The following is a 22811-nucleotide window of genomic DNA, read 5'->3' on the forward strand; positions in this document are numbered from 1 at the left end:
AATACTAGTTCTAGTAGCGCAAATGGTGCTTTGAATGGTACAGTCAACCATGAAAGTGGAAGCAAAAGTAGGAATAATCGACTCCCTCCGTCGGGCGAGAGTGTTGAATCTCCTCGGAGTACGTTGCCCAATTTCACCCGGTTACAAGATATTACAGCCTACAGACAGCTTTCGTCTTCGACGCGTAGTGCCGCTTCATGTGCGACGGTAACACAAACCATTACGGTGGATGACAGAAATGGTAGCCCGGATGATGTGGGCTTGGCGAAGAAACCAGAGAACAAGCAACCACGACGCGTTATCATTGCGGATTCTGACTGGGATGAGGAGGAAGAGTACGATGAGTATGATGACGAAGAATATGAGGAGGATGATGATGAAGAAGGGTATGAAGAAGATGTGTATACAGGGGAGGTGGATGACTTGGGTATGCCTGCATCACCTACGTTAACAGTTGCTGCACGTAATGTGGCGAATCAGGACTCTCTTCCCAGTGAACGCGAAGAGCTTGATAGTGGATCGTTGGACACTAACTGAGGAGAAAAAAGTAGGAGTTATATATTCTATTCCAGGGTAATTGTATGTGTGTTTTTCTTTGTAGTGGTGCTACCACCCTTTCTGTATCTTTTTTGTTCTTTTTTTTTGTATTTGTCCTTTATATATATATTCATATATTCATATATCCATATGTATATTTGGGTTATTAAGCGATCTTACATAGGGACTCTTTGTTTCTTTCTCCATATTCCTATGCAATTATTCATTAAGAAAAACGACCGATTCTCAGCTTTGTACTGTTCTTTGCATTTCCTCTACAAAACCAAGAGGAAGAACGGTAATAACAAGAAAAAAGAACATGAGGGAAAGTAATTCATTGTCACTCAACATGGAGAAGGTGAAGGTGGAAAAAAGATGTTGAGAGTTATATCGTCTTGTTTTTTTCTTCCTTTCTTTTTCCAGGGTTTTTTTTCCTTTTGATCGCCCATTCCCTTTCTTTTTGTTTAATTTATGTTTTTTTTTTTTACTTTTATTTTTAAAGAATGAGAGGAGGGAGGGTAGTCTAAAAGTATATTACTAACCCTTTTCAATTTCATCTTTTCTCTTCTTTTCCTTCCCCCTCCTCCCCCCCTTTAAAATTGTCCCTGTTGAAGCGTAAAACGATCGTCTTCTCTCAGTGACTTGGACCATTAATATAAATAAGAAGGGTGTGGTAGGAAACAAAGTGCAAAAGAACAGAAGTAGATTTTTTCGTTGAATTTCCATGATGCTGGTGATGCAAGTGGAACAAATGAAATAGACGTTTTTCTTTTGTTTTTTTATTTTTCTCTCTGTTCCTTTTTTTCTTTGCAACTATCCCTTCACTGGTTTAATGTTCTAGTTTGTCTATGTATATATACATACACACTGGATTCTGTTTTTTTTTTCTTTGCTATTCTCACTTTTTCTTATTTTCCCCCATCTGGTGATTTATTATTATTATTATTATTATTATTATTATTATTATTATTATAGTGGTATAGGAAGGAAAGAAAGGAAAAAAAAAGAGAAATGCGGCGTGTGTGGATGCCCGTGCAACTGATGCACCGACGTCATGTATTCCACACCACAGCAATCATGATGTCAAAACCATTACCCTCTACCACTAGTACTAACACTACTACCGCTAATACTAACATTAACACTAATACTACTAATACTAGTGCCAGTAACAGTAATAGTGCGGGTAGCAGTGAGAGTGGGAATAGTGCGGTGTCGGGTACATGCATAGCCCCTGGTCCGTACCGCTGCGTTGGCAACATCTTCATTGTGCACTGCGACGATCATCCCTTCAAGCACTCGTGGGAGATTAACCGCGTGTTGCGGGAACTGCGGCTGGAGTATAAAGGACAAACAACCATCGTGCCGGATATCCCGCCAGTGCGGCGGCAGCTCTGGCGAGTGCGGCACGTTGTGCGGGTGGACGCCCTCGATCTTGACGAGGCCCGCGCCCTCATCGGCGTTCCGGAGCACGTGGACTTTGCCGATTTGGCCGCGCAGCTCCCCGCCGCCTTCGGCCGCATTCGCGGAGTGGCGAATCCCGTCATTCGCAGCAAAATGAACTTTATGCAACTGCGGCGTATGCGGCTGCGGGATGTGCTCCACCGCGATGCACTCGAACTGCGACTGCTGGAGGAGCGGCGACGGGCGTTGGCCACACAACAGGGAAATGCCGAAGAGTCACACAAAAAAAAGGAGGAGAGTGGAAAGTAAGACGGGTGTGTGGGGAGGTATTGTGCAGAGCTGCACATTCTTACAAATACACATACACGTGTATATACACAAGAAGAAAAAGAATAAGAGGAAGAAGACTGAAAAATGAAGAGAGCAACAAGGGCGAAAACGAAAGAAAAAAACATGAAAATGAGAAAAAAGAAAAAAAGAGGAATTTGTACTAGGATGGTGTGCAACCTATAGGTTGGTTCACTCCTTCATTAGTCTGTAACTTCTACAATGATTTCTTTATCATTATTTTATGACTATTATTTTCTTTCGTTTTTTTTTCTTTCTTTCCTTTTCTTTTTTTTGTTAATGCCTCTCTGTGTCTGTGTACGGTTTGTAAAGAAGGTGATACAATCCCATTTTCTCACCAATAGGACGTGAAAGACAATGTTGCAGTGTCCAGGTGCTTTTCTATTCAGAACCAGGGGTGCTCGCATGCCGTCGAAGGTGGCGACTTGCTTCATGCAGAAGCGCGGTATCTCACTTGACGGATCAGCGAACCGCACTTTCTTTGCGCTCTACCAGGCACAGCAACAGCTACAACACCGGATGAGCACGAGTGCATGTCGCAATCCTTGTCGTGCATTTTCTAGCACATCTATTCTAAAAGAAGGGAAAAAACCAAATGATCAACTCGCTGGTTTTCACGAGGTGGGAAAGTACGAGGAAAAAAAGGAAGAACAGGAGCAGGAGCAGGAAGATCCATTTTCAGGAAATGCTGGACCTGGATATTTGCCTTTTCCACCACCTTTTCATACAATTAATGTGGTGATGCTCCTTTTCCTTGCTAACGTCATTACTTACCTACTTATGAATTTCTCAGGAAGCGATGATGTACGAGACTTCATTGTTGAACATTTTACTCTCTCTCATGAAAATGCTTGGAAAATATATCCTCTTTTTACCAACGCTTTTTACCAAGAAAATCTTCTTCAACTTCTTATTGATTGCTGGTTGTTATGGCAGTTTGGAAATACAATGTTGGGTTTCCTTGGAAATACTCGTATGACATTCTTCGCGGCACTATGCACACTTGGTGGAAGTTTTATTCACATTGCACGACAACAATTTGAGTTGTACTATGGTATGGATCCGCTAGAAGTACGTGGACGGTGTTATGGTCCTAATCCCTTTATTCTCGGTCTTGTGGGTGTTGAGGGTCTCATTTTCCGTCATCTTAACTTTATTCAACAACCACCTGTGCCTTTCTTAGTACTCACGGCATTTGTGATGGTTATTGACGTCTGGCGTATATTTACAACAAAACCAGAGGAGCACGGTGCATCTACAGGTGGTGCACTTGTGGCGTACGTCTTCTGGGCCCTTCCAACACGTATGCTGGGACTTGACAAACTCACTGCAGCACTATAGCAGGACCAAAACTTTATTATTTTTGTTCTGTTTTGTTTTCGTGTTTGTCTATTTTTGTTGGGGCCCATTGTGCGTCTCACATGGTAACTACAGAAGTAATTCATCTATAATTTTTTCTTCCTCAAATAGACAATTCAAGGAATTTCAAAATGGATGATTGTAGCAAAAGTAATTCCTGTTTCTATTTTTCATGATTAAGATGAACAATTCTTTTTTTTTCCTTGATCTCGATATTTCTAGGTTTTCATTCTTTTTTTCTTTTCTTTATTTCTTTACCTATGTATGCATATGTGTTGTTTTTTTTTCCCCTTCTTTCCATTTTCTTCCCGTGTATTTTTTTTTTCTGCTTTTACCTACAAGGAACCTTCTCACTGTTGTTGCCTGCGGCAAGTACAGAGAGAAGGTGCGCGTACGCGTGTCGTAAGGTGCGAGTCAAGGCATGGTTAACTTGACGACGTCACGGAGAAAAGATCGTGTGACTACTACTAGTACTAGTACTAGTACTACTACTACTACTACTAATACAACCACAGCAACTACTAATACTACCAATACTGTTACTTGTGCTACGGCAGATACGACGAACGACAGTGCCATTGATGAGGAGAATAGTTTACTAATAGATCCCGCCCTCCTAGATGTTGTGCCACCATTTCGTTTCGCCGTTGTGGAGGAAGGAATCTACCGTGGTGCTTACCCTACCTTGCGGAATTTTCCTTTTTTACGTGATCTGGGATTACGTACCATTGTGTCACTGACACCAGAAGAGCCAACATATGACCTAAGTTCATTTGCCAATGCAGAGGGTATCATATTGCGTCATATTAGGGTTGAGCGATACAAGGGTGAGGCACAGTTATTACCAACCGATATGAGCGAACTTCTTCAACTTCTTATTAACGTAGAAAAGCATCCATTATATATTCATTGTCTTGATGGTCGCCAAGTTGTTGGTCTAGCCATTATGGGGCTACGCAAACTCCAGCAATGGGATGTAAATTCCAGTCACTTGGAGTACCAGCGATTTGCGAGGACTGTACAGGACGAGGTGGCATTTATCGCCGATTACAGTGGCCCTATTTTGGTACCAACACGCATCCCACCGTGGCTTTGGAAGGGTAGCTGGTACGATACGGCGGGGAAACCAAAACGTCTCCATGTGGGTATCCGCCTGAAGTTTCCATCGCTCCTGCGGGATGCTGAAACCTCCGCTCCGACCCGCAGCGGCGATGGAAACTTCACCGCCGCAACATCCCCGCTGCACACCTTTATTGTCACATCCAACCGCAAAAGCAGCAAGGGTGGGGGCAACAGTAACACCAACACTAATAATACCAACACCAACAGAAGTAGTAGTGAGGCAGGGGTGGCGTATGTGGATGTGCCGAACATAACACCCGCAGTGCCGTTGGGCGGCAGTTATCACGCAACACTCGCAGTCCCGGTGGAGCGACCGGCCGCCGCCGACGTGCGGTTTCTTTCACTGCGGGCCGCTGCTGAGACCGTCACGGGAATGCCGCCAGACGCGTGGGAATACACAACCGCCATCACGCACACAACTACTGCCACAAACTTCACACACCCCGCCGCCGCCACCACAACACGAACCGGAATCGAAATTTCCGCAGCAAGCCGCGCCACCACACAGCGATGCACCCCGCTCCCCACAGCCGCATCACTGTGGGACATGGATGATGAGACAAACAGTTCACACCTCTCTTCTTATGTCGTACGCTCTGGATTGACAGCTGGATCGGGCTGCCGTGCCAGCGATGGAACCTTTAGTTCTTCTTGTGCAGCAAAACACTCCTCACGCTCGAATCGGCAGCTTCAGTTCGTCGCTGTGGGAACAAACTCAAAAGGACCACCGGTTGAATCGAATAATTCCACGAAGAAACCAAGACGTCGAAACTCACTGTGAGACGGGTGTTTTTATGCATATATATATATATATATATATATATATATATATATATATACGCTTTTTTTTCTTTTCTCTATGAAAAGACTGTTTGCTAGCGCAACCGAAAAAGAAAACCGAAAAAAGGGGGATAAATCTTTCCTTTTAATTACTAATGTTGTTATTATTATTGCTTGATTTCTTCCATATATCTATATACGTATATATATATATATATATATATATATATATATATATGTTTTTCTTTTCGAATTTTTCCTTTTTTTAACAAACAAAAAAAGGTGTGTGATTCATAATGTCTGAGAAATCTCGAAGAAACTCAGTTGGATCAGGCCGTGGTGTGGCTACACAACCAGAACTACACACATCGAGACGAGCTTCTCTCCGTTCACGCAGTTTGGGAAATGGCTCAGGGGAACATTACTCACAAGGAAGTTTAAGATCTGGAGATATGAAAGATAATATGCGTGGTCGTAAGGCTGTTCCCACAAGTGCACGTAATCGTGACAGAAGTGGCAGCATAGGGGATAAATGTCGTCCTCAACGCGCTGGAAGTAACAGCTCCAGAGCCTTTACGAAAAGCCCCGGTTCTGACCAGGTGAGAGGTACGCCTCTCCGAGTTTCAAACGGAGTACACGAGAAATCACGCAACGGTAGAGGTAATTCACGCGAGCGACAAAAATCTCTTACACGGGATGAATTGTTACACCTACTGCGTCAAGGAGGGCCCTTGACAGACATTCGACCAGATATGTATCGTCTGGATCTTTCACAAAAGGACGACTTGCGATTTCTCTACGAAACGCAACATCGCGTGGATCCTGAACTGGTTCCCATCACGAAACACATCACTCCTTCAAGATGGAAGCAGATGAATGAAAGTCACATCTTTGATCCTCCCCCAACACCAAAACCGCGAAAACCATCAGCGTCTGATGAAAAGAAGAATGATGGACTTGGGTCTTTAGCGCGCTTCCTGCTTAACGCAGAGGACCAAGCGAAATCCCCAGCAAAAGGTCGCGGTCACCGCCATTGCGATGAGAGTGGATCTGCTCTTTGGCTTTTCGGTGGAAACGATAACAACGGAATTGAAGGCAACGTTAACACCCCACGTCATACACCCCTACGAATAGGTAAACGCCTGGTACCCAATCATTCATCGGATCATTTGGGGAGAGATTTACTCGCACGGGAACCGTTAACTGGGGAAATTGTAACTCGACATGGTGTACGTACAATTAAAACCGTACAGGCATTTGAGTCAACACAACCCAAACTAACTTTGCCCCCGAGAAGGCAATCGGCTCGATTCACAAATGCAATGCGAACTCACTCAGCAGCCGCAGATAATGATATTTTTGGTGTTCGAAAACGTCGTGAGCATATGGCTCACAGATCTCGATCTGCGTCTGTTCCTTCTAACGATCCATATGGTACTGAAGACGGAGATGGAGTTTCGAGACGACAGAGATCTAGTCGACGAAGTGAAGCAAGCAGTAAATGTGTCACAGAGCGACAGAGCAACGCACCATTTGGTGAAGAAGAAGGTCGAAGGGTAAGTCGTACACGAGGACGTCAGAGTTCAAGTCAACGCAGCAGCTTACGCAGTGTTTCTACTGGCAGTGTTGTTTCATCAACCTATATAAAAGAGGCTAAACAACCTCATTCATCACGAAGAAGTGTTAGTAGTAGGGGTAGTCAAAGGCGAAAAGATGGTGCAGAGTCCTATGTAAGTACTTCTTATGAAACAGCCTCATGTACAACATCGGCTATGTGGGATGAAGATGAGCAACAACATCAGAGATTAAGGCATAACCAGCGCAGTAGTGATTTGTTGGTGTCACCCCGTGTACGAACAGGACGTGCACGTGTACCGGGTCGTTCCTCTGCTCCTTCTAACGTTATCTTTGGTGGTGGAGAAGCGATTCAATCCCCGCGTTTGACTCAGCAGAACGCGCAGTTAAGATCGACCCAAATGCATAACGTTCTCTCGTGGGCATAGACGATAAGGTAGGCTAGATCGGATGTAAGCAGATGATGTTTACTTTACATGTATTTGTACTGGGTAACATGTTTATGTTATCTCTAACGAGACGGTATAATGCACCGTATTTTTTTTCTTTTTTTGCTGCGGAAAGAAGCATAAAAGTTTGAATAAAAGAAGGAAGGAAAGAAGAAATGAAAAAGGAAAAAAATGAGAAAAAAAATGTAGAGAGGGGTTAAAAGGAAGTTTAAAGAAGAAAAAAAATAGTGGGCAATATAGACACGTTACATATCATGTAGGTCATTAAATACATCTTTGTGTCCCTGTGCTTGATATCACCAACTATGATTAATACTTTTGGCTTCTTTGTTGTTGTTATTGTTGTTTTTTTTTTTTCTTTGCTTCTCACAACTCATTAAGACTCAGAAACCACTTATTTATCTTTTCTTTCCTACGAATACTCAAACAATCTTACCCTGTCGCATTTCTGTTCCTTTTCTCTTTTAAGAGAGAGGGCAAGAGGAGGAGGGTGGGGAAGAGAGTTAAACTGTACTTTCCTGTACCGCTTCGAGTCAGTATTTTCCTTTTTTTTTTCTGTACGCTGAGCGTCACTACGAGTACTATGAGTGTGCGTATTTGTGTGAATCTACCTGTATGCACAGGTCGTCAACATTTCTTTATAGGAGAAATGATGATGAGGAAACACAGAAAAGGGAGTTTTGGTTAAGCCAAACGGATGTGTCTTGTATCATTTATTTTGTTACTGTATTTTCTGTTTTTTTTTTTTTCTTCCTCTAATCTCTTCTTGATTCCGTTATTATTATTATTATTATTATTATTATTATTATTATTATTTGTTTGTTTGTTTTTTTTTGTTAGGTGGTAGTCTGTGACATGTTAACTCGAACATGTCGCGCATATCGGCGAAATTGCTTTATTCGTCGTCGTAGTGTTGGCTACTGCTCTGTTGGACTCGCAGTGTTGGGCTCTGCTGTGCGGATGAACGCATCAGGTCCGACAAGTAATGACGGACGTACACAGGGAAAAGACTCTCATAGCGCCTACACACCAGGGAGTAGTAGTGTGTTTGTTGAGCATCCCATTGTGCAACTCCCCGCCCGATCACTTTGGTGTAAACAGTACTCATTGCCACCTGAACACGTTCAACGTGGTGAATATGCAGATATGATTAAACGCGTACATGCCGCACGACACTATTATCAGTATCCATCTCTCTGTGCTCCACAGATTGGGTGGAATGTGCAGATGTTTACCCTTTTTGATGGAACAGTATTTATTAATCCTATTAATGTTGACGCTTTGGAAGTTGAAACAATGGCAAAAAACCATGGAGTTTCCTTTATTGAAGCGGAGGCAGAATGGTTAACAAAACTTCGACATGAAGGAAAGACATGCTTTGCATGGGAACCATGCGCTAGCTGTTGTTTTTTGATGCATTACATTGAAAGACCAGCAACAGTACGAGTGCGGGCTATTGATGCTGATGGACGTCCTTTTGAAGTTAAGCTTGATAAAATGCGGGCACGAATGGCCCTCCATGAATTTGATCATCTTAATGGTATTCTTTTCACCCGACGAATACCTGATACAAACCATGTAGTCCCATTAGAAGGATTTAGCACAATGAGTGATTGGTCCGATGATTATCCATCACTGGAAGCTCGAAGTACATACTTGTATACCACCTTTACTCCACCCTATACGTTTATTTCAGATAATGTGGAAGATGCACAACTTCTCGATCGCAAGTTTGAAGATGGTATTTACCCGGGATGTGAGCATGAACGTCGTATGCGTATTGAAAGTGCTGCACTTGAGGAAATACAACGAGAACAGTGGAGAATGGAGAAAACACGTGATACAGAAGGCAATCCGAGTCAATGTATGCGTGAAACTAAGGATCAACAAACGGCCGAGGAGGAAGTAGAGGTGGTTGAGGAGGAAGAGGATAATGAAAGTGAGGCTAAGACGAGAGAAAAACTCCAATGATTCATGGTACTCAGAGAGAAAGAAAGAAAGAAAGAGAGCAAGGTTACTGAGGGTATCTGCAGCAGTAGCAGGACGAGGAAACTTTACTGTGTTTGATTCATTGATTCTCTTTTTCTCTCTCTCCATTTGATTTCATGAACGTGAGACGAAAGAGAAAGAAAAAAAGAGTGCAACATACATATGCACAAGTACACCTATATTAGGTGATGAGAAAGAAGAAGAAAGAAAAAACAAAAAAAAAAGAATTGTTTTATATTTGTATGTGTTATTCCTTCTAATGTATTCATTATTATTAGTATTTTTTTTTTTGTTTTCTTGTTGCCGTTGTTCTTTTCTTTTTCTTTTTTCTTTTTGCTTTCGCTGTTGTATTACACTTTGCCAGGACTCGCGGTGAGGAACCTAAAAAAAAAAAACACACACACACAGAAGATTCACTATGCACCGCAAGCAAGTATGGGCAAAGCGCGTGAAGAAGGAGCGCCTTCGTAAGAAGTACGTCACGCGTATGCAAGCAACACGCATGCTGCAGGTGGATTCTATTCAGTTCCGCCGTCTCTGCATCCTCAAGGGCATTTACCCTCGCGCCCTCGCCCGCAGTAAACAGAAGCAAAGTGGAAATGATAAGCAGTACTACCTCGCACGTGAGATTAAATGGTTGGTGCGTGATCACATCGCTGAACGTATTATGGCACACCGCGCGTGGGAAAAGAAAGTACGCCGTGCTGAGGCAATGGGACTCGTAGAGGATCTCAAAACGCTCCGCAGCAGTAAGGTAAAACCCCGTTACAGTCTTGTGGCAACTATTAAAGAACGTTACCCATTTTTTCTTGACGCAGTTCGGGATATTGATGATGCCATGTCTATGATCGCCCTCTACTCTTTTCTCGGACCAGAAGTATCGAGTGAGTCTACCATTGAGACACATCACGCACTTACAACGGGTTTGCATCAACGCGCTAAGGAAATCAGCGAACGGTGGTCACGGTATGTGGCACGAGCCCGTGTGCTAACAAAGGGATTTATCTCTATTAAGGGATATTACTATGAGGCTATTGTACGTGGAGAACGTGTTCGCTGGTTATGTCCTCATGAGTATGCACACAAGTTTCCATCTGGAATTCAGCAATACATTACCCTCAGTTTTCTCGAATTCTATCTTGAACTTATGCGCTTTATCTTATTTAAGCTAGAGCACGATCTCGAGCGTGATATAATTGAACAACAAAAAGCTGAGGATGATGAAATTAACGCAAACGCAGAAGATTTCACTGCAGCTGGTAAAGAAACTGTGCAGGAGTCTAGTGGTGCCAAAAAGGACGCATATAGCAAAGCAGAACTTATGCAAGAAGAATTACGAAAGGTTCGTTCTGTTTTTGAGGGTTTGACATTTTTTGTATCACGTGAAGTCCCTTTTAAGCATGCAGCTCTCGTCATTGAAGCATGTGGTGGTCGAGTCGCCACAGTTTATGCACCAGAAAATATTACACACTTTGTAGTGGATCGCCCTGCATTACCTCCTGGATTTGACCGTGTAGATCGTATTGAGTATGTGCAACCGCAGTACCTTTTTGATTGTCTTAATGCCCGTATGCTGCTTCCACCTAATGGATACCGCCTTGGTGAGGAACTTCCACCACATGTTTCGCCCTTCACAGTGGCCATCACCAACAGTGCAGAGGACATTGCTGCAGTGGAAGAGGCGAAGAAGCAGCACCCCAAGATAGTCTCCTATGTACCCAAACGCGTACATGAAATACGCTCTCTTATTAATCCCCGGTATACCCCTGTGGATCCGGAGGGAAAGGCGGCGGAGCTTCTCTTGCAGGATGACGCCAGTGATGAGGAGCACGTGGCACTGCCCGAGATGGACGCGGACGATGATGTGTCTCTCTCCGGCGATGAACTCGCGGAGGCCCGCCGTCGCCCAAAGTGGGAGGAGGAGGAAGTGACGGAGAGCGTGCGGCGCAGCAAACTGTCGGCGCTGAAGGTGAAGAAGCAGCGGGAGATGAACACGATGAACGCCCCAACGGACGAGGCGGTGGCCCGCCGGCGGCAGGCGCAGCTAAAGGCCCGCGAGGCCCGCCGTCAGGCACAACCGGAGGAGCAGCGGCTGAAGCGCAAACTCAGAGAAGTGCGACGACAGGAGGCCGCCACACGAAAGATGCAACTGCAGGTCGCACGCAAGAAGGCTGCGCGCTATTACAAGATGGTGAACGGCGTCGTACAGGGAAGCGAACGGCGCGAACGAATGCTCGCCGCGAAGGCAAAACAACTCGAGGAGGGTCGCATCGCAAAAACAGCGGACGGCAGCGGCGTGGTGAACAAGCGGCTGCAGGCGCGACGCGAAGCGGCAGCAGCGAGTGGGCGGCAAGTGAAAGAGAAAAAGGCTGCCAATCCATACAAACGACTGCCAAAGTGGGTGCGCTGATCAATCAGACACAACTGCAAATAATCCTCGTTGTTTGCCACACTGAAGCGGAAGAAAATGAAGAAAAAGAAAAAAAAATAAGGGAAAGAATGGATTAGGGTTAGGGTCGCGTGGACGAGGCGATTTAGTGGAGCATTGCAGTAAGTTCTTGGTCATATCCCCTTTCTCATCGATCCGTTGTTTTTCTTTTTTTTTTTGTACCTAATTTTTCTTTTCTTTGTGTGTGCTGTACGATGACTGCTCTTGTTTTTATTACGTTTAAGAGAAATGAAGCAAAAAAAAAAGCTAGAAAGAAAGAAAGAGAGAAAAAAAAAAAAATGAGGTGGCAGGCAGGCGAGGTTCAGGAACAGTGAGTTTGGGAACGAGGGAATTGGACCTGCGAACTCCTTCCCATGCGTAACCAGAGAGAAAAAAAAAGAAGGAAAAGGGAAAGTTAAAAAAAAAAAACAGAGTCGAATCGGAATACAAAGTGGAGAAAATAGGAGGTGATTTCTTCTTTTAAGAAAAAAAAGAGGCGAACAAGAGAAAAAAAAGTTTTTAAATATCCCTTTTCCTTTTTTTTTTTAGTAAATGAACATTGATAAATATAAAGAAAAGTCAAAATACGATGAAGTGTGTTTATGTATCTTTCTCTGTGCGGGGGTGCGTGAAGTAAAGCAAAAAAGAAAATTGTTTCTGTTTTTTTCTCCGTCACACCACTTTGTTTCTTTGGTTTCTCTTTTTCTCTTTTGCTTGCCACTTTCCACTGAAGAAAGTGGTAAAAATAGAAAGGAAAAAAGATTGAAAAGAAAAAAAAAGTAGAACATAAAGACTAAACAAAAAAGAAAAGAAAAAAGAAGAATAAGTATATATATATATATATATATATATATATATACATGGCGTCTTTGGGTCGCAGCCGCAAGCCGTACGTCCCTATTGACACCTGCAGCCCCGGTGGAACATGGATTGAGGAAAAGCGGTACAATAGAGCACGTCACGATGATGGCGCCTATCATGCACGTAAAGTTCTCTGCGGTAATTGGCAAGAAGAGAAGGCCCTCGAGGATGATCTCCTCGCACAGCCGCACTTTTTGCCCGGTACTGTACAGGCAGAAGAGTTGGCTACATCGGCGGTACTGCGGGCAAGTCTCGATGTAATACGTGAGGATGGCCGTGGTCGATACACTGGCGGCTATCAATCAACTCCCTATCTCACTGCAGATGCACAAAATCCTCATCTGCGGCTTCTAGAGACAACACAGCGTCATGACTACTGTGAGGAAAACGCTGACGTCTGTCGTCTACGGCGTCCTGACATGGGTGTACGCAGTCGTGTACTTCTTGAAGTGGCACTCGACGCAGCACGTACAGAGAAGGAAAATGAGGATACACAGCGACAGCAGCGGCAGCTCCGTTCCGGTGATTCGACGGATGGTGATAGTATTTATCTTACTACGTACCACAGGTCACACTGCCGCGAGGAGGAACTTCCTGTTATTGATGGACTACGTAATGATTACCTCTCAGATGAGCCTATCACGCTGTATACAGGTAACCCAGAGACAGGTTGCACCATGACGGTACATGGTAAGACGCCAGTGGAACCAGTTGAAGGGCGTTCACGCTTTGGACGCCATACGTACTTCACGGAGCGCAAATACGCTCTCTAGTGTCTGTATGTGTATGTGTATGAGTTTTTTTTTCTTTTGTTTTGTTTCATTTTTTTTTTTCTTATTCTTCTCCCGTTTGCTTGTTTGAGTGATGATGAGGAGAGGTACAATGTACACAATTGTATTTGAAACAAATTCCCTATACATTTCATAGAGTGGAGAAGTTCTTTTGAGTGAAAGTGGAGGGGTTGTATAAAAGAGAAAAAAAAATGTTTATATATATACATATTTTTTTTTTCTTTTTTCTGTTTTTGTAAATAAGCAAAATAGATTTAAATCTTTTCTTCTCTTGACATCTCTGAGTACTAAAGGCAGTACACCATACCCGTTTCAAGTACAAATACGTAGTCAAGAAGTTGCCATAAAACAAAGAAAATTGTACAAAAAAATCTGAAGGAAAAAAACAAACAAACAAACAACAAAGGTAGAAAAGAAGGAATAGAATATTTATAAAGAAAAAAAAAATCGTTGGGTGTTACTATAGTAAATTTTTTTTCTTTCTTTCTTAGGAATAATTAATTATGGGAAACGATCTTTCTCTTGTTTTGCGAGCTTGCGTCCCAGTGGCTGACCTTTTACATGAGCAGCAACTACATTCAAGCGATGAAAGAAAAGAAGGTTCTGATATTTTGCACTCATACACCGAATTGAGACTTGTGGAGGGGAATAGTTTTAATCCACAAACTCTTATAGCTTTATCTGATGGTACTGCATTATCTCCTACAGTAGCTGCAGCACCACTTCGACTTTTGGTAGCTGAGTGTAGCCCACAAACTCTCTCTATGCTTGATTTTCGAGATTCAAATTCTTTCTTCTTCTTACATGAAGAGCTGCGTTGCTCACAATGTGCAGGACGAATTGGACTGGTAGTGGACCCCTCTGTGTGTATAGGACAGCGTTTGTATACGGCGGAACAACGTTATCTGTTTACACAGAGTCTTTTTATTTTTTTATCTAAATTTGTCCTCCTTCTTAAGGAGCCTTCTATTACAGACATGTTAGACAAGGCTGTAAATACTCTTAAAGATACCGAGGTACCGGGCGATCTCGTTAGAACGCGTCCCAACACCCCAAGCAAAGAAAATTCTCAGTTACGGCATGAACTTTTTCTTGTGGATCTTCAGCATGGATTACTGGATGATGTGAGTGGCCCGTGGATTGTTCGGGACATCATAGATCACATGGGGCGTACACTGCATCATCATTCGGCGGTATCACGCTTGTGTGGTCAGCACTCATTCTTCTCGACACGTTCAAGGAGTTTGCAAGACACACCAATAACAAAAGGGATAGTAAGCAGTGGGGGTCGCATAATTATTCACCCTCCATCTACTCTTGCTAATGCGACAACAACAGATACCACTGATAGTAGTACTATTTCCGTTTCTGCTGGTGATGAAAATGCTGATCAAACTTTACCTCCCCCTGATCCTGCACAATTCGTTTTTTGCAGTTCACTTCGTCAAATAAATTTATCTCACAACAATATGTCCCTCGTTGGATTACGTAAATGTTTGATTGAGCTTCTTAAACAGAGTAATGAAGAGGTACCAGGGCAAGTTAATTCTCTAGAAGTGATTGATTTAAGACGCAATGAAGAGTCTCTGGCAGCCCAACGTCTTGTTGCTGAAATGTCTTCTTCCACTAACGTACATATATTGATTGGTAACAGTGGCAGAAGGTGGCGTCACACACAGTCAGATTCAGAAACTAAATTTGGTGTTTTTGAGTCCCCTAGCCCCTCTGCAATACAGTATAACCCTCCTGTGAGTTTGTGGAATTGCGAACAGCTTTTCAATTGTGCACGCGGAGTTGGTGAAGAAGAAGAAAAGAATGAAGTTGATTTGGATAATATGTTGCGTCTGCGAAGGCAGTTAGATTTAAATGAAAGCGATATAATGTTTTCTGTGAGACGCAATGGGGAGGAATCGTTGTTGCCTCATCATAATCGTGTTGAAGAAAAAGAAGAAGAACCAAAAGGAAACCACCCGAAGAAACTTGATGCTATTTTGTTTATGTCTGAGAACGTCTCCGCCTCTCTACAAAACGTTGGAAAGAGAAGAGGAGGAGATGAATTGGAAACGCCAATCTACGGTAATGGTGCTTCTGAAGATACTAAGGAAGAGGGGGAGCCAATATCTCCACCTTTTGGCAACAATGGTGAATATGTTAAAGACATACCCAAGGATCCAATTATAAATGAAGAAGTAATGTATACAGACGAACCACCAATTTTGCACGATGATATTTCTCGACACCTTCATGATGTTTCACATGATATGGCTGTTGCTGTTGCTGTGGGTACAGTTGAAGTACTCCCGGTAGCGAATATACCTAAAGTCACAACGCGTCCTGTCATTTCCCCTTCATACACTTTTCCTCCAGTCTCGAAAGGAGGAAATCTTGCTTCAGATAAGGTGACAGAAAAGGGAGGAGCAGGCAACTCTCCTATTCATCTAAAAAAAGCAACGCCTGATTCTCCTAATGTTAAACGTTCACCTCCTCATGGTGGTGTTGGTGGTAGTAAAACACAGAAAGGTAATTCCAAGCGCTCGCACCGTCCAAACAACGAAGTGATTTCCTTAGGTGCTAAATCTCCTGAGGGACAACGAGGACAACAAAATATTACTAACAAACGAACAAAGTCTCCAGCTGGAAAACACATTCCTCAGAAAAAGGAAGGCTTGCAAACTACAGCAGCGGTGGCAGCGGCGGCAACAACTGCAACTGCAACCAAGCCGTCAGGAAGGTCTTCTCATTTGGAGAAGCAACGTCCAAAGTCGTCGTCTCGTCATCGTTCCAAACAGTAGGTGTTTTTTCCTCTCTTTCTTTGTTTGTTATTAAACTCTCCATAGAGGAGTGTGTGAATTGGGATTCAGTGATGAATGTTTCTCTCTCCTTACTTCGCGGACCGGGAGTCAGAATTGTGCTTTTTCCCCCTTTGGAGAGATGTAGAGTAAAAATACTGGAACAATTAATGAAGAAAAAAAAAAAAAACGTTTCTTGCTTGGCCGCAATGATATTCAGGGGAGAAACGGAAGAAATGCGGAGTACGTTACGTGAAGCCAGTTATCTGCATGGGGTTGGGGTTTTTGTGAAGAAAGCATGGTCGTGGAATTTTTTTTGTTTGTTTGATGTTGCTATTGTTTTCATCCTTGTTGTTTTTTCTTTTTTCTTTTTTTCCTTGTTTACATGGATACCTTAACTGCTTCTCCCTCTATACTTCTCTGCATCTACACCTCTTTTCTTCCCTCTTTCTTTTTCCCCTATTACAGTGCTTTGCCAGCAATCTACACCGACCGTTATACGCACACAATGTCCGCCCCACAGGTCCAGAACCCCCCAGTGGAAGACGAAGAGGTCCCGACCCTCGAGGCCGCCGAAGTGCCACAGGTCGCCAAGCAATCGAAGCGCTACGCCAAGGCCATGGCAAAGATGGGACTAAAGCCAGAGCCCAACGTATTCAAGGTGCAAATCGCCAAGCACGGGTCCATGTCCTTTGTGGTGAACCAGCCAGAGCTCTACCGCTTCCCCGGCACAAACACATTCCTTGTCTTTGGTGAGGCACAGCTTGGCGAATCCACAAAAGAGGCTCAGGAAGCCGCCGCCCGTGCCGTCTCTGGCGTTGTGTCAGACGCAAACGTTGAGGAGTTGGTTGACACGACAACACCCTCCGTTTCTGCACCTGAGAAGACTTCTGCCTCTGGTGAAGCTAAGGCTGAGGAAAACGATGAGGACATCGGCAACCTGGACGAGAAGGAGATCAATGTGGTGATGACCCAGGGCAACACAGACCGTGCCGGTGCCATTCGCGCACTCAAGAACAACAACGGCGACATCGTTAACGCTATTCTGGAGCTTACCATGTGAGAAAACGATAGATAATAAAACTGCAAGGTGAAGTCACTTTGGTCATTTTTTTTACTTCATTTATTTGGACTCTCCACTTTTTTTTTTAATATTAAGAGAAAATAAATTTACAAAGGACTGATTACTGTGGAGGCTATACTTTCACTTGAAAGCATAAGTGTGCTTTTTGTGAGGGTTAGCAATTAATTTCTACTGTTGCTTGTTTATTATTTTATTTTCACTACTCTATTTTTTATGTTTTACTTTTTCCCTTTCTGTCTTTATTCCCAATCTCCACATATTATTTCTGGAAAGTGGTTTGTCGTGAGACCTACTCCGTCATGGCTCGCCGTCCCTCGCGTTGCTACCGCTTCTGCAAGAACAAGCCGTACCCAAAGTCGCGCTTTTGCCGTGGTGTACCTGACCCAAAGATCCGTAACTTCGATATTGGCAAGCGCCGTGCCCCAGTGGACGAGTTCCCTTTATGCATCCACGTTGTTTCCCGAGAACTCGAGCAGATATCGGCTGAGGCTCTTGAGGCCGCCCGTATTCAGGCCAACAAGTACATGGTGAAGCGTGCCAACAAGGAGGCCTTCCACATGCGCATCCGTGCCCATCCGTTCCACGTTGTTCGCATTAACAAGATGCTTTCCTGCGCTGGTGCTGATCGTCTGCAGACGGGTATGCGCCAGTCTTATGGTAAGCCCAACGGCCTCTGCGCTCGTGTCCGCATTGGTCAGATTCTGCTCTCCATGCGCACGAAGGAGACCTACATCCCACAGGCACTGGAGTCCCTCCGCCGCGCCAAGATGAAGTTCCCTGGTCGCCAGATTATTGTGACATCAAAGTACTGGGGCTTCACGGACGTCCTCCGCTCTGAGTATGAGGCACTCCGCGATGCCGGCAAGCTTGAGCAGCGCGGTACCCACGTCAAGCTGATCACACCAAAGGGCAAGATCACTCAGCGCAACCTGATGGCTTGAGCGTAAGCCAATGCAACGAACCACGATTCAAAGAAATATTTTTCTTTTCCTTTTGTGTTTTATTTTTCTTTTTTACTCTTCGTTCCTACCTTCTATTTGTTGTAGGAATTTGTCTAATTATTTTTTTTTTTTTGTTACCTTCTGCTCTCGCAACTTATTTTATATCTTTCTTACTTTCTTTTTTGTTCTGTTATTTTTTTTCCTTTTGTGAGTGTGCTTTCATCAGGTTTTGTCACCTTTCTTCACAGATTTCTCTAATTGAGTCTGTCTGTCTGTGTGTGTTTGTGTCAAAAAGGAAGAAAGAGAGATAGAGATAGAGATAGAGAGAGTGAATTATTTCTGTCTCCCACTGTGGGTCAGGGAGACTAATAACGATCGTATATTCAGAGTTGATAATTTGGTACTCTAGATTTTGACTCAAGGTCACTAGTATCTATGTATAACGATGCCACTACAATAAGTGTAAACGGGTATGCAGTACCTGTACCACTGACAAATAGTGGATGCACAATGATGCTTTCTGTCATAAATGCTCTTGAGGAACTTGACCGAACGAGTGAACGTGTTTTTGGTAATATTGAGTCTGCGGTACAGAAGTCGAGTGAGACGCTGGAAGAACTTCAATCACGTATTGAAGCATGTGCTACGCGTGTTGAACAGCTCCAGGGTCGTCGTGAAGCGATGGTAGTGAAGAGTAAAGCTCGTTTTCCAAGGCGTCGGCATCGCACTTTGCCACTCGTACAAGCTCCGTGGGAATTACGAGGAGAATTTATTCGACACCCTCAACGTGTTGTACCCGCACTTCCATCTCGTGGATCATCAGAGAGCGATTCAGGAGTCTCGCAGGGGGGTGATGATGAAGCTAGTTTGGGTACTAATCAAAAAGGCCACCAACAACGACGTGGGGATTTAGAACGGGCCAATTTCTATCAAAGACCTATACGACGTCTTGAAGGAACAGCGGGGGAGCAGCGACCGATAAAACCACAACATCCACTGCAGCGTGCAGAGTTGTCTGGTGCAATGCCGTTAGCGGCGACATGGCGATATCATAGCGGTGTGGATAGGGGACTTGGGCGGCTCCCACAGAATCTTACTAGTGTGAGTTCACTACTATTATTCAATACTCGTGAAAACCTCTACAAGGAGTACCATGAACTTGATATATTAACACAGCAGAGACAGGAACGTATTGTAGCTAATAAACGACAACTTGGTGGAGCTGCAGATGTACATCGTGATTACATGACACGATTTTCTTCTGATGAGTACGCTTTTGTCCCACTTATGGAAGAGGTAGCAAACCTCATGGAAGACCTTCCTGAGGACCTACCACTAGAGGGCATTGCCGAAGTTGCTTGGCATGCATACACACTAGAGGATGCGGACAACATTGCCCCCAGCTGGCAGCGACGATTAGGTGAGGGAGGCGATGTGGCTACAGAAAACGGTACTGCATCACCTGCTGGAACTCATCATTATCAACAACAACAACAACAACAGAGATTAACCATAACCTCTGGCCCAACAGCTCCACCTGGCAAACCACAACCCTCCGGTGCCATCTCATCGGCTGATGCTCTTACAGTCCCACCACCGCCGCCGCCAGGATTAATACCCGGAGGTAAAGCACCACCACCGCCTCCTCCTCCTGGTTTTAAAAACCCGAACGCTCCACCACCACCACCACCACCGCCACCGACAGCACAAGTGGCGAAGCGTGCCCCGGTACTCGGTAATCCTCCTCCCGCGCCACCTCCACCGCCACCGCCACCTCCGGCGATGAAACCGAATACAGTGAAAACAGTACCCAAAGGGGAGAATCGACCGGTACAAAAGGCGGCTGCAAAGAGTCACTTGGATGCTTTATCGTCTCTTCTTGCGAATCGTCGCAAAGGTATTCTTGGGATGCACTCAGATGATGATGACGATACCCCTCCACCTACCCCCTTAAGGGTAATAAACGCTGGTAAAGAAGCATTGACAGAGCACGCTTCAAAGGCGACAGCGGGAGCACCTCCACCGTCTCCTCCTGTTCCTGTTCCTGGTAAGTTACCCCCATTGCAGGTCCCTGATGATGATGATGATTGGTAACCTAGTCGTCATCTATCTTGTCTTTTTCTGCGAAGGAATGAGAGAGAAGACAAGATTAGGGAGTGTAAAGTTCAAATGCTCAAACAAAAAACGCGAAGGATAATTTGGCAAATAGTCTACACATTGAAGAAGGGGGAATTGGGTTTGGCGTTTATCTGTAATGTCATTTGTGTTATTTCTCATTTCCCCTCTCGGAAGAAAGAAATATCTGTTATCGAGATTAGTTGAGAGTTAAATAAAGTTGAATGAAAAAAAAAATAGAACAATTGTGATATAGTTTGTTTTCATTTTTATTTCTTGTCTCTATTTAACTCTCTTCTTCTATTCTTTTACTCATGAAGTCATTAGATACGAGTATAAATAGACTCGTTTTTTATTTATATTTATTATTATTGTATCATCTCTCCCTTCCCCCACTAACCCCAGCTCTCTGAAAAAAAAATAAATATATATATCTGATAGTAAAGTTGGATGCCCTCTGTAAGCAGTGGGGAACCTAAAACGGGTAGTGGGACTACACCTCCAGTGTACTCTGCGACCAGCTATGTCCCTGCTGTGCTCGCAAGTCCTCTCTCAGTACGAGCAACGGTTCTACGAAGGCCAGAGTTATTTGAGGAGTCAGCCCCAGAACTTGTAGAAGAAGGTGATATTTTATTTGATGTCCTCGCCAATCCCCTATACTACCCTTCTAAAGTTCTTGCGGATGCAGCTGTAGCACCTTCTGATCGACGACGAAGTGAAGCAGTTGCGTTAAACACATGTGGTGTTGGTTCTGTTCTTTCACTGCCTTCGACCATTGGAAAACATTTTGTGGGCCAAGTATTTAGAGCTTTTCTAAGTTTTCACAATGCTGCAACTTACCCTCTTTCGTCTTTGCTCTTTCGTATTGAGTCCTTTCACCCCACCCAACAGCGTACTTCTTTAGTTAACTACGAATGTTCTCGCTTAGAGGGTAAAGGAAATGCATCATTTAAGGTGGATTTTTTGCTGAAAGAACCAGGTCAACATACTCTGAGTGTAGTAGTAAAGTATCTTGATATTGTAAACGAAACAAAACGACTGACATGGTCATCAGGTTTTCAAGTGGAGAAGGCTATTACAGAGGTACATAAATCTCTTCATATTGTTCCTATTTTACCTTATCATCAACCTGATACGCTTAATCCATTGCGTGCCACAGGAAATACTCTTCAAGAAGTAATGTCAAATATTACTTTGCCTACAAGGAAGTATATTCTCTCTCTTTGTTTACAAAACACATCATCAGTACCATTAGCTATTACAAGTGTTGAACTACACAGTGGAGAGGCTTTTGAAGTATTAACACCACCACATCGTATATTTGCTAAAAGTGATCATTCTTCTACTAGGTGGTTGCCTGAATCCGCAGTAGATAGAAAAGAAGATACGAATGCGTTTCGCATGCGTTATGCAGGTGGAGGAGTAGACGCTATAGAAGATCTGCATATGCGTCCAAAAGACAGACGAAACTATTATTTTGAACTCCTTGTGAAACCGGATGCTTTTCGTTCTCTACCCTTATGTCACCGATCTACCGGTGGGTCTGTAACTGTGGCATCGTCAAATTTAACGGATCTTGGCCATGTAGAGTGGAAATGGCGTCGCCCCAATGGCGATGGTGGAACAGAATGTAGTAGTGTCTTACGAATTGGACGTCTTGCAAAGCAACCTACTCTGGAAATGTTTGTAGTAGGTTTACAGCCAGAAACACCGAAAGCTGGAAAACCAATGACACTCGAGTGTAGGGCTATTAACTATGATCCTTCAGTACGTGTAGATTTAGCGTTGCGGGTGCGACCAGAAGAGTTAAAACCATCGTTCGTGTACGCCGGACCTCTGATTTGTCCTTTAGGTCTTGTTGAACCACGAGGATCTATTTCTTTTAGTGTTTTGTTAGTGCCTTGGAAGTCTGGATGGTTCTCGCTGCAGCGAGGTCTCGAACTCTGTGATGCCCGAGCACCGGCGAATGTATTGTGGCCGCTGCGGCCAGTCACAACAGAGCCACCACCGCTGTCATCAATGACACCGGGAACAGCAGTTATAGTGGAGGCTGAAGAGCAGCTTTTCCCACCTGTTCTGTGTGAACTCCTTGTATGTTGACCTTTTTCTTTATGTGATGTGATGGAAACATTTCTCGGCTAAAGGGTGTCTTGTTTCCCTTTTATTTTTTCTTCTCTTGTGTTGTGATGTAGTGGGGAGTGTGGGATTGTGTGTGGAAGGGGAAAATGCCAGTCCGTGT

General features: G+C 43.9%; 13 protein-coding genes across 13 annotated transcripts in view; all 13 read left to right on the top strand.

The window, feature by feature from the left end:
- The window catches only part of LSM04_003119 (uncharacterized protein), a gene marked incomplete at both ends in the record, with an annotated part of 2091 nt that extends 1554 nt beyond the window's left edge, over positions 1-537 (top strand). The window contains one exon of the mRNA XM_067335686.1: positions 1-537. This exon is cut by the window's left edge and continues 1554 nt beyond it. Coding sequence (XP_067195092.1) covers positions 1-537 — 537 coding nt within the window.
- Positions 538-1548: 1011 nt separating this feature from the next.
- Positions 1549-2250, top strand: LSM04_002087 (uncharacterized protein; the record flags this gene model as incomplete). The annotated part of the gene is made up of 1 exon (XM_067335687.1): positions 1549-2250. The coding sequence occupies one exon, from the start codon at positions 1549-1551 to the stop codon at positions 2248-2250; it is 702 nt and encodes a 233-aa protein (XP_067195034.1).
- A 396-nt stretch (positions 2251-2646) lies between these two features.
- Positions 2647-3630, top strand: LSM04_007285 (Peptidase S54; the record flags this gene model as incomplete). Its single annotated transcript, XM_067335688.1, has 1 exon — positions 2647-3630. The coding sequence occupies one exon, from the start codon at positions 2647-2649 to the stop codon at positions 3628-3630; it is 984 nt and encodes a 327-aa protein (XP_067195346.1).
- Positions 3631-4069: 439 nt separating this feature from the next.
- LSM04_001508 (Atypical dual-specificity phosphatase Siw14-like) lies at positions 4070-5551 on the top strand (the record flags this gene model as incomplete). The annotated part of the gene is made up of 1 exon (XM_067335689.1): positions 4070-5551. The coding sequence occupies one exon, from the start codon at positions 4070-4072 to the stop codon at positions 5549-5551; it is 1482 nt and encodes a 493-aa protein (XP_067194996.1).
- Positions 5552-5846: 295 nt separating this feature from the next.
- Positions 5847-7553, top strand: LSM04_009074 (uncharacterized protein; the record flags this gene model as incomplete). The annotated part of the gene is made up of 1 exon (XM_067335690.1): positions 5847-7553. The coding sequence occupies one exon, from the start codon at positions 5847-5849 to the stop codon at positions 7551-7553; it is 1707 nt and encodes a 568-aa protein (XP_067195460.1).
- Positions 7554-8429: 876 nt separating this feature from the next.
- LSM04_001521 (Peptide deformylase) lies at positions 8430-9545 on the top strand (the record flags this gene model as incomplete). The annotated part of the gene is made up of 1 exon (XM_067335691.1): positions 8430-9545. The coding sequence occupies one exon, from the start codon at positions 8430-8432 to the stop codon at positions 9543-9545; it is 1116 nt and encodes a 371-aa protein (XP_067194998.1).
- A 436-nt stretch (positions 9546-9981) lies between these two features.
- Positions 9982-11973, top strand: LSM04_001145 (Pescadillo; the record flags this gene model as incomplete). Its single annotated transcript, XM_067335692.1, has 1 exon — positions 9982-11973. The coding sequence occupies one exon, from the start codon at positions 9982-9984 to the stop codon at positions 11971-11973; it is 1992 nt and encodes a 663-aa protein (XP_067194974.1).
- Positions 11974-12851: 878 nt separating this feature from the next.
- On the top strand, positions 12852-13625 carry LSM04_008226 (uncharacterized protein; the record flags this gene model as incomplete). The annotated part of the gene is made up of 1 exon (XM_067335693.1): positions 12852-13625. One exon carries the CDS (start codon positions 12852-12854, stop codon positions 13623-13625), a length of 774 nt encoding a protein of 257 aa, XP_067195397.1.
- Positions 13626-14146: 521 nt separating this feature from the next.
- On the top strand, positions 14147-16435 carry LSM04_007876 (uncharacterized protein; the record flags this gene model as incomplete). Its single annotated transcript, XM_067335694.1, has 1 exon — positions 14147-16435. The coding sequence occupies one exon, from the start codon at positions 14147-14149 to the stop codon at positions 16433-16435; it is 2289 nt and encodes a 762-aa protein (XP_067195383.1).
- Positions 16436-16940: 505 nt separating this feature from the next.
- Positions 16941-17495, top strand: LSM04_005797 (Nascent polypeptide-associated complex NAC domain; the record flags this gene model as incomplete). The annotated part of the gene is made up of 1 exon (XM_067335696.1): positions 16941-17495. The coding sequence occupies one exon, from the start codon at positions 16941-16943 to the stop codon at positions 17493-17495; it is 555 nt and encodes a 184-aa protein (XP_067195252.1).
- Positions 17496-17815: 320 nt separating this feature from the next.
- On the top strand, positions 17816-18457 carry LSM04_002385 (Ribosomal protein L10e/L16; the record flags this gene model as incomplete). Its single annotated transcript, XM_067335697.1, has 1 exon — positions 17816-18457. The coding sequence occupies one exon, from the start codon at positions 17816-17818 to the stop codon at positions 18455-18457; it is 642 nt and encodes a 213-aa protein (XP_067195051.1).
- A 435-nt stretch (positions 18458-18892) lies between these two features.
- LSM04_006407 (WASH1) lies at positions 18893-20551 on the top strand (the record flags this gene model as incomplete). Its single annotated transcript, XM_067335698.1, has 1 exon — positions 18893-20551. One exon carries the CDS (start codon positions 18893-18895, stop codon positions 20549-20551), a length of 1659 nt encoding a protein of 552 aa, XP_067195292.1.
- Positions 20552-21022: 471 nt separating this feature from the next.
- On the top strand, positions 21023-22672 carry LSM04_005404 (Trafficking protein particle complex subunit 13; the record flags this gene model as incomplete). Its single annotated transcript, XM_067335699.1, has 1 exon — positions 21023-22672. The coding sequence occupies one exon, from the start codon at positions 21023-21025 to the stop codon at positions 22670-22672; it is 1650 nt and encodes a 549-aa protein (XP_067195218.1).
- Between the last annotated feature and the right edge of the window lie 139 nt (positions 22673-22811).

Source organism: Trypanosoma melophagium (assembly GCF_022059095.1).
Source record: "Trypanosoma melophagium isolate St. Kilda chromosome Unknown ctg1segment0, whole genome shotgun sequence".
NCBI classification, from domain to species: Eukaryota; Euglenozoa; class Kinetoplastea; order Trypanosomatida; family Trypanosomatidae; genus Trypanosoma; species Trypanosoma melophagium.